The 14,781-nt window shown below is 41.0% G+C and overlaps 5 protein-coding genes across 7 annotated transcripts; 1 reads left to right on the top strand and 4 right to left on the bottom strand.

Moving 5' to 3' along the window:
- Positions 1-348: 348 nt before the first annotated feature.
- LOC129727295 (uncharacterized) lies at positions 349-1,713 on the bottom strand. 3 transcript variants are annotated; one of them, XR_008728516.1, is made up of 3 exons: positions 1,547-1,713; positions 1,072-1,481; positions 349-1,008 (listed from the first exon to the last, which is right to left on the bottom strand). XR_008728516.1 is itself a non-coding variant. In XM_055684996.1 (2 exons), the coding sequence occupies exons 1-2, from the start codon at positions 1,580-1,582 to the stop codon at positions 1,137-1,139; spliced, it is 381 nt and encodes a 126-aa protein (XP_055540971.1). In that variant the 5' UTR covers positions 1,583-1,712; the 3' UTR covers positions 349-1,136. The 3 variants fall into 3 exon arrangements, 1 of the variants encoding a protein (XP_055540971.1); XR_008728515.1 differs by having other exon boundaries at positions 1,066-1,481; positions 1,547-1,712; XM_055684996.1 differs by having other exon boundaries at positions 349-1,481; positions 1,547-1,712.
- Positions 1,714-6,364: 4,651 nt separating this feature from the next.
- LOC129730966 (uncharacterized) lies at positions 6,365-8,093 on the bottom strand. The gene is made up of 4 exons (XM_055690639.1): positions 7,874-8,093; positions 7,677-7,817; positions 7,560-7,612; positions 6,365-7,503 (listed from the first exon to the last, which is right to left on the bottom strand). Exons 1-4 carry the CDS (start codon positions 8,017-8,019, stop codon positions 6,365-6,367), a joined length of 1,479 nt encoding a protein of 492 aa, XP_055546614.1. The 5' UTR covers positions 8,020-8,093.
- Positions 8,094-8,448: 355 nt separating this feature from the next.
- LOC129731770 (uncharacterized) lies at positions 8,449-10,026 on the bottom strand. Its single transcript, XM_055692017.1, has 4 exons — positions 9,690-10,026; positions 9,493-9,633; positions 9,380-9,429; positions 8,449-9,308 (listed from the first exon to the last, which is right to left on the bottom strand). Exons 1-4 carry the CDS (start codon positions 9,833-9,835, stop codon positions 8,464-8,466), a joined length of 1,182 nt encoding a protein of 393 aa, XP_055547992.1. The 5' UTR covers positions 9,836-10,026; the 3' UTR covers positions 8,449-8,463.
- Positions 10,014-11,205, bottom strand: LOC129731771 (mediator of RNA polymerase II transcription subunit 22). The gene is made up of 3 exons (XM_055692019.1): positions 10,952-11,205; positions 10,330-10,431; positions 10,014-10,271 (listed from the first exon to the last, which is right to left on the bottom strand). The coding sequence occupies exons 1-3, from the start codon at positions 11,046-11,048 to the stop codon at positions 10,054-10,056; spliced, it is 417 nt and encodes a 138-aa protein (XP_055547994.1). The 5' UTR covers positions 11,049-11,205; the 3' UTR covers positions 10,014-10,053.
- Positions 11,206-12,768: 1,563 nt separating this feature from the next.
- Positions 12,769-14,764, top strand: LOC129731769 (WD repeat-containing protein 46). Its single transcript, XM_055692016.1, has 2 exons — positions 12,769-12,890; positions 12,948-14,764. Exons 1-2 carry the CDS (start codon positions 12,888-12,890, stop codon positions 14,715-14,717), a joined length of 1,773 nt encoding a protein of 590 aa, XP_055547991.1. The 5' UTR covers positions 12,769-12,887; the 3' UTR covers positions 14,718-14,764.
- Positions 14,765-14,781: the final 17 nt, after the last annotated feature.

Genomic DNA, 14,781 nt, shown 5'->3' with positions numbered 1-14,781 from the left:
AAAAATTCAGTTGGTAGAAATAATAAAACTATTTTTAGATTGTTAAAAACATAGTTCAAATTTGTCCAGTGTTACTATTAAAACAAGTTCAGAATTATCACTCGTCCCTCATTTCAAACATGAGCTTGTCTCCGCCTTGAATATACCCATCTGTTCGAACACGAGGTGGGAAATTTTGTATGAGTTATTCCTCCGTTATGTATTTTGGGTATTTTGCTTCCTCGTATCTATGTTGGCCATCTGATTAACCTTTCCTGTCATCTTTCCACATAAAGTATTCGAAATGCAGAACGATTTCGAAATAAACTGAACAAAATTTCGGCATTCTTAGATAAGTAATGCGAAGTGTTGAAGAAAACACAATATAAGGTACATTTATTTCAAAAATCTTAAGTAAGATTGTAAATAACACAGATAATACGAAACAATACGCAATTCGTGTTTCAGTTATGATTATTCGTGGTGATTCTATACGCACACTACATTTACTAGGATAAAGTGACCATATGTAAATAATCAAACAATAATTCATTGCTTGAAATGGTCATGTTTGCAAAAAACGAATCGTTTTAAAAATTAATTACCCGCTTATTTAATCCATGCAAACATGGTCAATTTCGGATGGTTTTTCTGCATTTTAACAATTACCGTGTCATAAAAGAAGTTGTTATGCTAAAGTTTGAACTACGGAGCCTAATATTCATCAATAATTTTTCTTCTTTGTCCTTCACATTGAACTTTGGCAATTTCCCTGCAATTAAAATATGGATTATCCGTCATACATTTGCATATGACGTGAAGTAATTGCTAAAATATGCAGAAAACCGGCCAAATTATCGGATTGCTTTGGAACACGCGAGGAATTAATACAAGGAAACATACTCGACCGTTTGCTTAATGGAATATCGATGAACATTTTCTCTAACTATTCCAATGAATGTTACTCGCGTAGCGAATGAAACGTTTAAGATATCACACTCACAGAATACAGCAAAATGTGCAGGAATCCTAAAGTAATCGACATTATTAATTATGAAAATAAATTCAAAATCGATCCATCATTACCTATACCATATCAACACATACATCGCCTATCCAGATCAACTTCTAGTGTGCGAGGCTTTAGCAAGCAGTATTTACGCATCGGAGTTTTCCTTCACCGATGTTGTGGGAGGAGGCGGTAGGGACGTGATTGGCAAATTATTTGCCTCAATCTTTTTCTTTAAAACGTAAAATGCTTGATTCATCATACTTAGTTGGTGCCTCAGAGAGCAGGTCATTTCCTTCTGCAGGTGCTGAACTTCCTGAAGATCCTTGCGAAGATTCTGGTATTCATTTTTTACCTCAGTGACTGACTGCAGCAATTGCATCATGCCGTTCTCCAATCCCGGCATATCATTATCACCGGATTCCACCAGATTCTTCTCAACATCAGTAATTTTGAGGGCCAGTGAATCGAGTTGTGTTCCTGCTGTATCGACCTGAGGAAATATATTTTCTCATACAAGGCATTTCACAGCAGAAAGCTAAATATATAAATGCATACACATTTTTCTAAATCACCCAACGCTTCGGAGAGCATTTTATCACTTTTTGGTCTAAGTTGAATATTTTCAACACGTAGGATTAACACTAATCTTAGGACTAAACGATTTTTTGAATTTTGATTCCAAAAACAAAGCACGGCAGTTATACTGAAAAGGCGTATCGTCGTAAAGTAAATGTCAAACAGGAAATAGATTCACTCTCGTTTTGTTTGTGTATGGGAGTGACATCTATGTACAACTAGCTTAAAACAGGCAAAAGGTAAGCCATTTGTGTAAATTCTTGTTTCGCGATAAAAACTTTTAATAAAATTTTATTAACAGGTTTAATGTACCTTAATGTCAATATTAATTAGAAGAGGCCTCATTTTAAGCTAAATATATCAGTCTCCAATTATCTCTTATTGAACGCTATTGCCTGATTAACCTGATCAGTTAGAGATCAAGCCCCTTTTTTTTTGCTAACGGACCGTTCACCGGTCTAGGGCCGAACGAATTAGAGATGTCCAGCTGCTCTGTCTTGGGCAGCCGTTTTCCAGTCTCCTCGTACACCAGCAGATCGTGCATCTCCTTCCACCGCACACATCCACCGCGTGCGAGGCCTACTACGGAGTCGACGGCCTCTTCCTGGTTCTCTACTGAAGATAGTTTTGGCGGCTCTCTCGTCAGACATCCTGGCTACATGTCCAGCCCACTGAAGCCTGCCCCGCTGTATTACCTTCACTATATCAGCATGTTTGTATACCTGGTACAACTCGTGATTCCTGCGTCTGCGCCACACTCCATCTTCCAGTTTACTGCCAAGTATCGATCGCAGAACTTTACGCTCAAAAACTCCGAGCACTCGTCGATCAGCTTCCTTCAGCGTCCATGCTTCATGTCCGTAAAGGGCCACCGGAAGTATCAGCGTCCTATACAGCGTTAGTTTTGTGCGAGTTGGCAAACTACGGGCCCTTAGCTGGTTACGCAGACCGTAGAAAGCCCTGTTCGCAGCTGCAACTCGTCGTTTCACTTCACGGCTCATATCGTTGTCACATGTCACAAGCGTACCAAGATAAATGAATTCGTCAACCACTTCAAATCGTTCCCGATCTATCTCCACCTCAGCACCAACACCACGGGGACTGCACCCTCAAGAGCGATGTTAAACAGTAGGTTGGAGAGCGCATCCCCCTGCTTCAGTCCATCCAACGTTACGAACGCGGCTGATGTCTCGCCAGCTATCCGCACGCACGATTTTGATCCCTCCAGTGTCATACGACTCAGCTTTATTAGTTTCGTAGGGAAACCGTGTTCCAGCATGATCTGCCACAGCTCGTTTCTTTTCACTGAGTCGTATGCCGCCCTGAAGTCCACAAACAGATGGTGAGTCGGTAAGTTGTACTCCCGGAACTTATCGATGATCTGTCGCAGGGTGAAGATTTGATCCGTCGTGGAACGCCCTTGTCGAAAACCAGCCTGGTATTCGCCAACAAAGGATTCCGTTAACGGTCTCAATCTGAAGAACAGGATACGGGAAAGCACTTTATATGCGGAGTTGAGCAACGTTATCCCTCGATAGTTGCCACAATCCAATCGATGGCCCTTCTTATAGATAGGGCATATGAGGCCTTCCAACCAGTCGTTCGGCATTTGTTAATCCACCCAGATCCTTAGTATCATCTGGTGGATCGCATAGTACAGCCGCTCGCTTCCCGCTTTTAGAAGTTCGGCCGGGATACCGTCCTTCCCAGCGGCCTTGCCCTTTTTCAGCTCACTAATCGCCTTTTTCACCTCCTCCTGTGTTGGTGGCTCCACAGCTTGTTCGTCACTCATAATCGTCATCCTGTTCCTGCTCTGCTCATCCGGCTCTTCACCGTTCAATAGCGCCTGAAAATGCTCCTTCCACCTGACTGCAACCGTCGGTTTATCAGTAAGCAGGTTGCCGTTCTTGTCATTACACATGACCGGCACCGGGAAATTCCTGCTTCTGACTCTGTTGACAGTTCTATAGAATCTCCGCACGTCGTTTTGAGCATAACTGTCCTCTGCGCTGGCGAGCACCTGCTCCTCGTACTCGCGCTTCTTCCGACGGTGGGTTCTATTTTCAGCAGCTCTTGCCACCCTGTACCTCTCTCTGTTCTGACGCGTAGCCGCAGTGAGCATGCGGCTCCTGGCACGGTTCTTCTCATCTGTCGCTCTCTGGCACTCGGCATCGAACCAGCCGTTAGGCTGTCTTCCACGCGTCGTACCTACCACCTCTCTCGCAGTCGTTTCGATGGCGCCGTGAATACTGCTCCACAGCCCATTTATGTCTCCCACTCCTTCCTCCTGCTTTTCTGCGATCCGTTGATCCAGCTCTCTGGCGTATTCTGCTGCCACGCCATCAGCTTTCAACCGCTGAATGTTGAAACGCGTCGTCCTCTCTGTGCGAGATTTCAGCACGTTCGACAACCGTGCGCGGATCTTACAAACGACGAGATAATGGTCAAAGTCAATGTTTGGACCCCGAAAAGGTAAGGTCAGTAAAATCCGAAAAGTGCCGACCATCAATCAGTACGTAATAGATCTGGGAGCAGGCTTCTCCATTTGGATGCCTCCAGGTGTGTTTCCGAATATTCAAACGTGGAAAATAGGAGCTACATATGGCCATTCCTCTGGCCGCGGCAAAGTTTATCAGCCTCAGGCCGTTTTCATTGGTTGACGAGTGGAGGCTATGCCTTCCAATGACCGGACGGAAGAATTCCTCCCTCCCAACCTGTGCGTTTGCGTCTCCGATGACGACTTTTACGTCGTGTTTTGGGCACTCGTCATAGATTCGCTCAAGCTTGTCATAGAACTCATCTTTGACTTCATCGGATTTGTCGTTTGTCGGTGCGTAGGTGTTGATTAAACTGTAGTTGAAGAATTTGCCCTTAATTCTCAACACGCATATACGGTCATCTACGGGCCTCCACCGGATGACTCTTGTTTTCTGATTTCCCAGCACTACGAAACCGACGCCCCGTTCCGCTGCTTTGCCGCCACTGTAGTAGATGTGGTACTTGAAAGAAGTGCCGCTGTAGTTCTCGAGCAAGCAAGCCAGCCCGCGCCGGTTCATTGAGAGATCGGACGTTCCAAGTACCCAATTTCCAATCGTTTACCTTAATCTTTTTCCGTGTTCGTAGCCTAGGTATTTTCCGATTGATCCGTTCCGTGTTTCTAAATTCGTTGTTCGTGGTTGAAGAAAGGTTTCGGTATGCTACCTTGCCAAGGTCGCGATACCTACATCCTGCTGATGGGGCTGCCATCTTAGGTGTAGCTGGCGGGATACAGCATTCCATAATTTAGCCGCCCGCTCCGGGTCAAACGCTGTTGTACGCCGCCCCTATGGGGATACAGCCGCGTACGACCCCCTTCCCAGTCAGCATACGACCATAGTTTCCACCGGGGTTGGTTACCCGATCTCCGCTAAGGTTACTCGTATTCCGGTCGGCACCACGTGGAGGTTGGGATAGGAGTTGCTGGACAGAGGTGAATGGCCACATTAGGGTCTCAAGTTACACGTGTCCAGCCATTTGCCAGCCAAGTCCATATTTTAAAGTAAATTAAGTCCATATTTTATTCCACTTAATTGAGATGTTTACTGCCGTTCAAAGCATATCTGTACTATGTTCTATGGAAACCTTATGGACGCTGGGACAGTTATGCTTGGAACGGCAGTTTAGATATAGAAGTTTTTTGTATCATCTGAAAGAGCTGCATTTTCTAAGCAAACCGTGATTTTCGATAGATTTTCGTAGCAGCCTACCGTTATCCTTCGGTTTTCAAATCACGAATTAAAACTGCTTACAATCTGCTCTTAATCACTACAATGACAGTTCGCTCATGTACTATACAAGCCATGTTTCACTCGCGGCTTATACAACATTTTACTCGCCTCGTCAGTGTCTAGAGGCGAGACGAGTTTTTCGCCTCGTCTTCTGTAATACTTACCGAAGTTTCTGCAACACTATTGATTGGACATTTTCACTATTCGCTGAAGCTCAACGTGGTCCGCAGTATTTCTCACAATTTTGAAAAGTAAGTTTGACTCCTATTGGAAAATAACAGTGAAATATCATTGATGAATAACATGAAAAGTAACGGTCTAAGATTGCTACCTTGCGGCACTCTGGAGATATTTTAAAACTGCGAAAAGCTGAGTTTTTATCTTCACTCAGAATTTTCGGCTCATCAAGTAGGATCCAAACCCTTGCACAAGAACAGATGAAACTCCAAGTTGTTCGAGTTTGGCTAGAAGTATTCTTCCTGTGGTTTACTCGATCAAACGCCGCATTTAGATCGGTGTATACTGTGTCTATTTGGGCACCGTTACTTACGTTTCGCAAGCAAACCGATAAAAAATCTTGTTATTGATCGTTTCGAGTAAAAATCCAACGAGTGGAACTGATCTACGATTAGGAGGCACAACCGCAAACGATTTCTAGGAAATTGGAAAGCTAAAAACCATAAGACCCGACAAAGATCTACACACCTCTGTTACCTCAACCCTTTCAACGTTGTTTAACAGACAACTGACGAGCTCTTCATTAACCAGCTTCATCCATTTTAAGGCACAGTACGATGCAGAAAATCTAGAACAGCTGTGACATTCTACTATTTTTTGCTATTCCCGTCCATGGTTCATTAGAGGATTCATTCGGAAAACGGCCATTGACACACTCTGATGCATTGTTTAGAAAAACAAAATGTCTGGTTCGGTTAAAATTATTTCTAGATTTTTAAAAGTAAAATAATGAACAACGTTATTTATTTATTCAATAATTTGCTATTTATTAATGTAATCATGCAAATCCTAGTTACTCTTTAGAAGAAGGAATGTCATGTTCACTTAGGGAAGCAGATGAAAACATAACTTTAGTTACTGAAGGGGTTTGAGAATGCGGTTCTTTTGATTTTTCTGCAACAGGTACGAGTTTATCGTCAGCAGGTGCAGGTTCTTCGTTTGCCAGACTGTAAGACTCTGACGGAAGTTTAGACGGATCGTCGGTGAGTGATAGTAGCGATGGGATACGGGATGACAAGAGTAGCGCACTTGTTTCCTTATCAATGTCTCCTGGTTGATGGTCTAGGTCTACTTCGTCAGATTTACCCCCTTTAGGCTCAGGTGCGTTCTCTACACCTTGGGTTTTCTTCTTCGCTCCACACCATTTCCATCTACCATTGGTGGTTTTTCTAGCTTGCTTCAAGTCTTCTTTGGTTGTTTGAGTTCCACGTATTCTCTTCTTCTTCATTGGTGGTACAGTAATGCTTTCCCAAGATAATTGTTCAGCGGTTCGTTGAGCTTGACGACGACGACAAGCTTCATATCGGACCAGGTTTTGGACTACACAGTTGTGCGGTGGCGGTGGTCTTAAGACCGGCAGAGGCTTTTTTACGCAGCACGGACAGAAGCGTACCATTAGCAAACGATTCCGTCGTTTACTTTTGATGCGTTTTTGAATAGTCCTAGCTTCTTTAATTTTGCGTTTCTCTTCATGTACAATCCGTTGGTTCCGCTGCTTAATCATTTTTTCGCGCATGTTTCTATAATATTCTGTACGTGTTGGCTTTTTGCCGCAACAGGCTGATCCTTGTCGACTTTTGGGTCTTTGTTCTTTTTTTGCTTTTTGCTGTTCCAATCGCTTTAAATCCATTTTTCTTAAGCGAACTGCTGGTTCTTTTTTGATCTGTTTTTTACGAAGGCAACCCCACAAACCAGAGCCACTTTTCTTTCGTTTGGCTTTATGTTTGGGTGAATCCCGCCTTGATGGAGCACAAATACCTTGCGGATCAACTGCTTGGCACCCACAGGATCCAGCGGTTGTTCGAGCGCTTGCAACGCCAAAATGTTTACAACGTGCATCAACTGGTACATGCCGGCAACCGGGACAAACACGTGCGTCTTTCTTTAACCGAGCTGTTGGCGTTCTTTTACCAGAGGTTGATTCCTTCGGTTCTACAAAAGTATGCTTGGGTCATTAATCTCATAATAAGAATTATTTTCAGGTTTACTTGTAGTCGATTTTTTGGTTTTGCTTAGTTTTTTCTTATCGATAAGAGACGGTCTGAAAGATTTGACGAGATTAGTAAATTGAGTTACAGATGTTTATGAACCCGTGACACGCTTACAATTTCTCATCCACATATTCTCGGAAAGCTTTCAGATAAGGCCCCGGTAGGAAACATCGATCACGGGGAACCACCACGAACGCCGAATGATTGTGAATTTCTTTAGTAGAACGCAATAGTTCGCCAAACAAGGTGTAAACACTAAAGTGAGACGCGGGTCAGAAATATAGACTATTTAAAATAGAGCTTGTGCTTACATAAATCCATTGTAATAGTGTAATCGATTTACACGTTCTACCACCTTATTATCCCTTAACTTCTTCCGGTCGATTACTATTTTATGTGGCGGCTTCAACGGTTGGCCGTTGGTGAAAAAATATACGTTGATTTTCGATTTGGACATTACTCAAATTTGGACACCTCCGTTGACCGAAATATATATTTTAGATTGATATTTCTCCATACAGCAGTCCAAACTCCAAGACTGCTTAGATTGCATTGAATAATTGGTACAACTACAAAACAGTATACAAGACCACAGATTTAAGAACATGATAGTTACGGTTGGGTCCGCCCCGGATGTCACCCTCAGGGGGGTGACACCCATGAGAGTATTTTCATGCGTGTCACCTTTAGAAGAGTGACATCCGCAAAGTATTGAAGTTACATCCTTCTTCATAGATATTCATTTTTTAACATGCGTTATTTGATAATAGAAAACATATTGCTGAGTATTTTCTGTTTAATTTTATAAAAAAATATTGGAATAAAATAGAATAAAAATTATCCAGATCTATTCTGCTGGAAAATAAAAATTTATTTACATCGAAATTTATTCTAGATCAAATTATTTACAACAAAGATCCTCTTCAGGTTCAGTCTTCTTTTTCTTTCCACCAAAACAACTCCAACCGCTGCCAGCAGCCTTACGGGCCTCTTTAAGATCCTCCTTAGTTGTCTGGGTACTACATATCTTTTTCTTAAACCTTGGCGGAAAATTAATGCTTTCCCAAGATGATTGTTCTGGAATACCCAGCGCCTGCCTTCGGCGAATGGCTTGGTCACGGGCTTTTTTCAAATGCTCCACACAGCTATGCGGTGTTGGTTGGCGCCATATAGGTTCGGGCTTTTTTATGAAACACGGGCAACAACGGGCCATGCACTGTTGTCGACGCCGACGACTTTTGATACGGTTCTGTGCTGCCCTCTGTTCCTTGATCTTACGTTTCTCTTCGTTTTCAAGACGCTTTTTGCGTTGTTTAATCAACTTGTCTCGCTCTTTCTTGTATTGTTCTTCTTTGGTTGTTGGTCCACCGCAACAACCTTTGCGTTGCCGCTTCTTGGGTTTCTGCATTTTCTTTGCTCGCATAATTTCCATTTGTTCTAAGTCACGCTTTCTCATGCGTATTACCGGTTCTTTCTTCTCTTCTTTCTTTCGAAAACAGCTACTCCATCCTTTACCTTGCTTTTTTCGTTTGACTTTTTGCTTCGGCCGAACCGGAAGTGGAACACATTCACCGTGAGGGTCAATGGTTCGGCACGTACAGGTATCCTGCTTGCCTCGAGTGGAAGTTGTACCGAAATCTTGACAACGCGTATCAACTGCTACATGGCGACATCCGGGACAGAAACGAACTTCCTTAGCCAATCGGGGAACATGTGATTTGCAACCGTAGCTTGTTCCCAAGGGTTCTGAAAACATTGTTTGTTTGTCAATTGTAGTTAAAGCGCATGATTATGCAATTCTATAGACGAAACCCTACTTGTGATAGGTTTTTTCTTTTTATCAGATTTTTTCCCATCTGCTGTTGGTCTATGGAACAAAAATGCTATATGAGCATTTAGAAGATTGGAGATGAAATATGTTACGGCTTACAGTTTCTCGTCTATATACTGCCGAAATACCTTAACGTAAGGTCCCGGCTGAAAACATTGATCTCTTGGCACTGCGACAAAGGCCGAATCATCGTGGACTTCTTGAACCGATCGCAGCAACTGTCCAAATAACGTATAAATTCTACAATATTAAGACATTTGAAATAATTTATTTCTCAATAAGTTTGTCAATTTTACACATAGCCGTTGTAATAATGCAGCCGATGAACACGTTCTATAACTTGATTTTCCTCTAATTTCTGGCGATCAATCACAACCTTGTGCGGTGGTTTGAAAGGTTGCCCATTGGTGAAAAAGTAGACGGAAATTTTTGGTTTAGACATGACCGTAATTTAGAACCGATATTATCCAAAATGACCTACTCAATTTGACATTCTGTAAACTATTGATTTTGCGCCGATTCCTTGGATCTATTCGACTTATATAATTTTCATTAAAAACGCAGTTTTGAACAATAATTCATGAAATTCCTCAAATAAAAAATATAATAAACAATACAGATCACAGAAAAATATATATTATAAATACTATTCAATATCCTTTATTTATACATGCTAGTGTAGTATTCTTCTTCCAAATCGTACAAATCTGCTGCCATGTCGTCTCGAACCGCCATGAGTTTTGTATCTCGATCGAGCTGAGTATTGCGATACAATTGAGAGCTGCTGCATATAGCATCATTTACCGAATGAAAGTCATTCAATATGAGGTATTGCTTGATATCGGACACAAGCTTCATCAGAGATTCACCGGCACGCACTGAAAATAAAAATGTTTTATTTGGAACATACCACAGCTTGGGTAATCCATTACATACCTATATTTGAGGCCCGAACTTGCATTTCATAAGTATCTTGCTCGCACTGTGTCATTTTTGATAATTGGGTTTCGTTTTCTCCCTTCGCAAGTCGCACGATTTCTAATAAGTGGTTGATTAAAAATAATATCCGGTTTTATCATATTGTAATAACCTACTAACAAGGAGCATATTTGTGCGGAAAATTGTAATCTTTTATATGAATAAGGGAACTTTAGACATTACTTGGCAACCATTAATTTAGTTTGGCGCTTTTTGATGTGGAAAATTATAATTCGGTTTGGTCTCAAATAATGTGAAAAATAATCTCAGATATGCGTATTTAATTAGAACTGTGTAATGACACTGTCGTGAAGTAAAGAGTAGGTACCAAAGTCGGTGTTTACTTTTCGAAAAGGATTAACTATATGTGTATAGGATATTTAAGAAAGGATTTCAAATGTGCTAAGTTACCTAGTAAACCGGGTCGATATAAAATAATAAATATTGAGACAGAAAACCGGTTAGTGATTCAGAGCTTTATAGGCAATTTTTAGTGTGTTAGGTGTTGTTTGGCAAAAGTGAAAAATAGTAATGCGTTTTATTCCGATATAAAGCGTTTTTAGGATGTTATTCAACTTACCTTCGAAATTCTCCAGCATACTGCGAACATCTTCTTTTAAGCGAGTGTTATAGGATTTGAGCAGGGCTTCTTTGGACTGCGTCAAACTTCGTTGCATTTTGATTGTTTTTTTTTCACTCCTTTAACGTACACCTCCACTCAATTCTCAAGCTCGTAAAACTTCTTGTAAAACTACAATTTTTCTAAAATTATCTGAAACAAATTGCCGCTAGCGTTTATTTCGAAACAAGTCAACAAAAATACGTCAGAAAATTAGTACACGCAGGGTCAAATCAAGGATAAACAAAATTTGGGGAATATTTCAAAATTACATGACACGGCATGGCTTGACATCCTTGATATAAGCCCTCTGTGCATCGCAAAATATCTACCGAAATAGCATACTAGAGAAATGGCCGTTATTTTTTTTATGAAAAATAACTAGCAGAGCAGGGCTTGTATTACTCTAGTTTTCATAACCCGCATAATCAAACACCATTGCTGAAGCGGTAGGGATTTTAACTGTACTTAATGAAGTATGGTAACTGTTCGTGATAATGCAGAGGCCTATAAACGTCAACATTTTGCCTACCAATCATAAATTCATTACGGCGGTAATATTTCATTTCAAATGCTTACAAAACTTATCTTATTCATTAAAAGTGCACATTGTACTGAAAACAAATGTTGAGCTCTTGTTTTTTTGCTTCTAAAACGACATTTACTCGAGAAAAAGTCTACCGACAAAATGGGACGTTTACTCTATTTCACTTGTTTTAGGGCAAACCAACCAAAAAGTGGGTACCAGAAACGCTGGTACCAGAATCAATGAGTGGTAGATGGGAAATGTATGGAGTTTGACAGCCACAAGAGCCCCCTGTGATAATGCCTTTCATCAGTTATAACTGTACTAAACTGAATGACTTAAACTATTTATATTCAGTATCCCCAAATAGGATAGTGAGCACTGTTTGTCCACCACACCTTCAACGGTTGAAGCTCCATCGAAAAACTAAGAGATATCTTCCAGTAAACGCTGTAGTCCCAGGTGTTTGTCAAACTATAATGAAAGGTAATCAAATAAGTCACAAATCTTTCGACTTTAGTATTTATACAATCCTTTTTTCTATCCAGTATCTCCGAGCAGAACGATGTTGAAGTCCACATTGCACGACGACAAATGCAAAACAGCGCCCCTCGCAGCCTGGAAGAATACAAATATGACCAGTCACAAAAAGAAATGTGCAAGATGGCTGGCAAGTGATGATATCTGCAGCTGAAAAACAAAAACATGATTTTGCAAAAAATAAAGAAATCGCCACTAACAATCTTTATATTCAAAACAATATCACGACTATTCCACGAACGATTATCAGAATATAAATCAATATAAATATACCATTCATGAAATGATACCTGAATAACTGGAAACTACTGCAAAATAACACATTTATACTATTTGAAATACAACAAAATTTTGGATTATTAGTTTACCATATCGTGTATAATATCGAAAATAAATATGTTCGGGAAAATCGCTGTTTTTGAATGATAACCATACCTAACGCCTAGTTCACCAAATGGTTATTTCTCAGTTTACTATGAACTAGATGGTCAAAACTGAAGCTGATATGGTATGTAAATGGTTATGTGACTGTTTTATAAATGGTTAAGATACTATACGAGAAACAATTCGTGTATGGTATTTGTTTATGCGGGAACGATTTAAGCAACAGGAAAAGAGCAACAGCTTTCGCACACGTGCTAAATAAATTGGTTTTAGAACAGTCCGCTAAATTGCCGAACTTTCACTATAGACGACTCTATATAACGAACGAACACAATCAACAAATGTCAAAACTTCAAAACAAGCAACATGCGGTGCGGCATCAGCATGATCGTGCAGTTAAATTAAAAGTTGTGATACAAATTTTGGTTTATAATATAGAATTCCGAAATGGTAAGAATAAAAAACATTACATGTTATTTTTAAACCTCCACAAACATCGCTTTACAGGGTAAGAAACAAAAACGTTACTTCGATTCCGCTGCTGCGACAGATGGTAATGACGCGAGTGGTGAGCCAAAAATTGCAATTAAAAAAGAGAAAGATAAATCTAAATCAAAGGAGAAGCCCCTCCACGGCTTAATTAAAATAATACAAGTCAATGATAGGAGAGAGCGTGCATTTGGTAGGAACCGCAAGGGAGGTATAGGTAAAAAGGATGCTGAAGTTCCTGTTGACCCCGAAGCGCTCAAAAGACATGCCCGAGGAGACGGACTAAGCCTTAAAGGTGTTAAAAGTAAATTTCAAAAGATTAATCAGCAACGCAGAGAAATTAATATAGAGTTTGCTGCGGAGCAGGCAGCTCGAGCTGAAATTTTGCTTAACGAGGATGAAGGTTACCTGGAAGTAGACGATGATGAAGTCACCACCGAGATTAGCCAAGCGGAAATCGTTAAAAACGTTGACATCACTACAGCCGCCAAGCACTTTAATTTGCAGCTGGAGTTTGGTCCTTATCGTATGCGGTACACTAAAAATGGAACATATCTGCTGCTGGGTGGAAAAAAAGGACACGTAGCGGCATTCAACTGGGTTCGTAAATCACTACTCTGCGAGATGAATGTGATGGAATCGGTTCATGATGTCACCTGGTTGATGAATCAAACAATGTTTGCCGTGGCGCAGAAAAACTGGGTCCATGTGTACGATAGTAAAGGAACTGAAATACACTGCATAAAAGGAATGAATCGTGTGACTCGATTAGAATATCTTCCACATCATTTTCTGCTGAATTCAGCTAACGAAGAAGGTTATTTATCCTGGATGGATATATCCATAGGAAAAACGGTAGCATGCTACAACTGTCGAATGGGTAACATCAGTATGATGTGTCAAAACCCGTGGAATGCTGTGACATGTGTCGGAAACTCCAAAGGTGTCGTTTCCATGTGGGCTCCTTCGCAGAATCAGCCCTTAGCCAAAATGCTATGTCATTCGATGCCCCTTACGGCCGTTACTGTAGATCCCAGCGGAATAACTATGGCAACGGCAGGCTTGGATCGAACAATCAGATTATGGGATATACGCCAACTTGACGGCCCTACAACGACCTACAAACTACAAACCGCCGCCTCCGGTATTGATATGTCGCAGAAACGGTTAATGGCAATTTCAATGGGAAACATTTGTGAGATTTTCAACAAACCAAACCTGGTTCAACAAAATCTTCGGCCATATTTAAGGCAGCGTTTGCCCGCGACTATCAGTAATTTTCGCTTTTGCCCATACGAAGATATATTGGGAATTGCTACAGGCACTGGTTTTACGTCGATCATCGTTCCGGGAGCTGGAGAACCAAACTTTGATACCCTGGAAGCTAATCCGTTCCAAACGCTCTCACAAAGACGTGAAGACGAAGTACACAGTCTACTGGAAAAGATTCCGTCGGAGTTCATTTCCCTTAATCCTTCTCAAATCGGAGAGGTGGATATACCTACAATGAAGGATCGAGTGGAAGCAAAGACCAAGCTGCTAACCATGAAACCTCCGAAAATTGATTTTGAACCTCGGATGAAAAATCGTATGTCGAAAGCGAAACGCTTCCGGAACAAACAAATCGTGAAAGAGTCCAAACGGAAGGAGGCCATACAGGAAATTGTGGAGGCTAAAAAGGCTTTAAAACACGAGAGTGACCCGGTTGAGACGCCAGACTTTATTCCTCTGGAATCGAAAAATGTGTTGGATCGGTTTCAAGTTAAGAAAAAATTGAAGAAAAAATAGCATTGTAATGAATAAAGTTGTTAATATGCGAAAATGGTTTTAAGATTATTATTCAAATAGCAAC

This window comes from Wyeomyia smithii, chromosome 3 (assembly GCF_029784165.1).
Source record: "Wyeomyia smithii strain HCP4-BCI-WySm-NY-G18 chromosome 3, ASM2978416v1, whole genome shotgun sequence".
NCBI lineage: Eukaryota > Metazoa > Arthropoda > Insecta > Diptera > Culicidae > Wyeomyia > Wyeomyia smithii.
This window is presented reverse-complemented; position numbering and strand designations above follow the sequence as displayed.

Coding starts and splice junctions, on each gene's coding strand:
- LOC129727295 (XM_055684996.1), bottom strand. CDS start 1,582: ATGCTCTCCGAAGCGTTGGGTGATTTAGAAAAATGT. Junction 1,482..1,546: donor TGGGTGATTTAGAAAAATGT/GTATGCATTTAT, acceptor ATATTTCCTCAG/GTCGATACAGCAGGAACACA.
- LOC129730966 (XM_055690639.1), bottom strand. CDS start 8,019: ATGTCCAAATCGAAAATCAACGTATATTTTTTCACCAACGGCCAACCG. Junction 7,818..7,873: donor CACTATTACAATGGATTTAT/GTAAGCACAAGC, acceptor GTCTCACTTTAG/TGTTTACACCTTGTTTGGCG. Junction 7,613..7,676: donor GAATATGTGGATGAGAAATT/GTAAGCGTGTCA, acceptor CAAATCTTTCAG/ACCGTCTCTTATCGATAAGA.
- LOC129731770 (XM_055692017.1), bottom strand. CDS start 9,835: ATGTCTAAACCAAAAATTTCCGTCTACTTTTTCACCAATGGGCAACCT. Junction 9,634..9,689: donor CATTATTACAACGGCTATGT/GTAAAATTGACA, acceptor TTAATATTGTAG/AATTTATACGTTATTTGGAC. Junction 9,309..9,379: donor AAAGAAAAAACCTATCACAA/GTAGGGTTTCGT, acceptor CAATGTTTTCAG/AACCCTTGGGAACAAGCTAC.
- LOC129731771 (XM_055692019.1), bottom strand. CDS start 11,048: ATGCAACGAAGTTTGACGCAGTCCAAAGAAGCCCTGCTCAAATCCTAT. Junction 10,432..10,951: donor TATGCTGGAGAATTTCGAAG/GTAAGTTGAATA, acceptor ACCACTTATTAG/AAATCGTGCGACTTGCGAAG. Junction 10,272..10,329: donor AGTTCGGGCCTCAAATATAG/GTATGTAATGGA, acceptor TTTTATTTTCAG/TGCGTGCCGGTGAATCTCTG.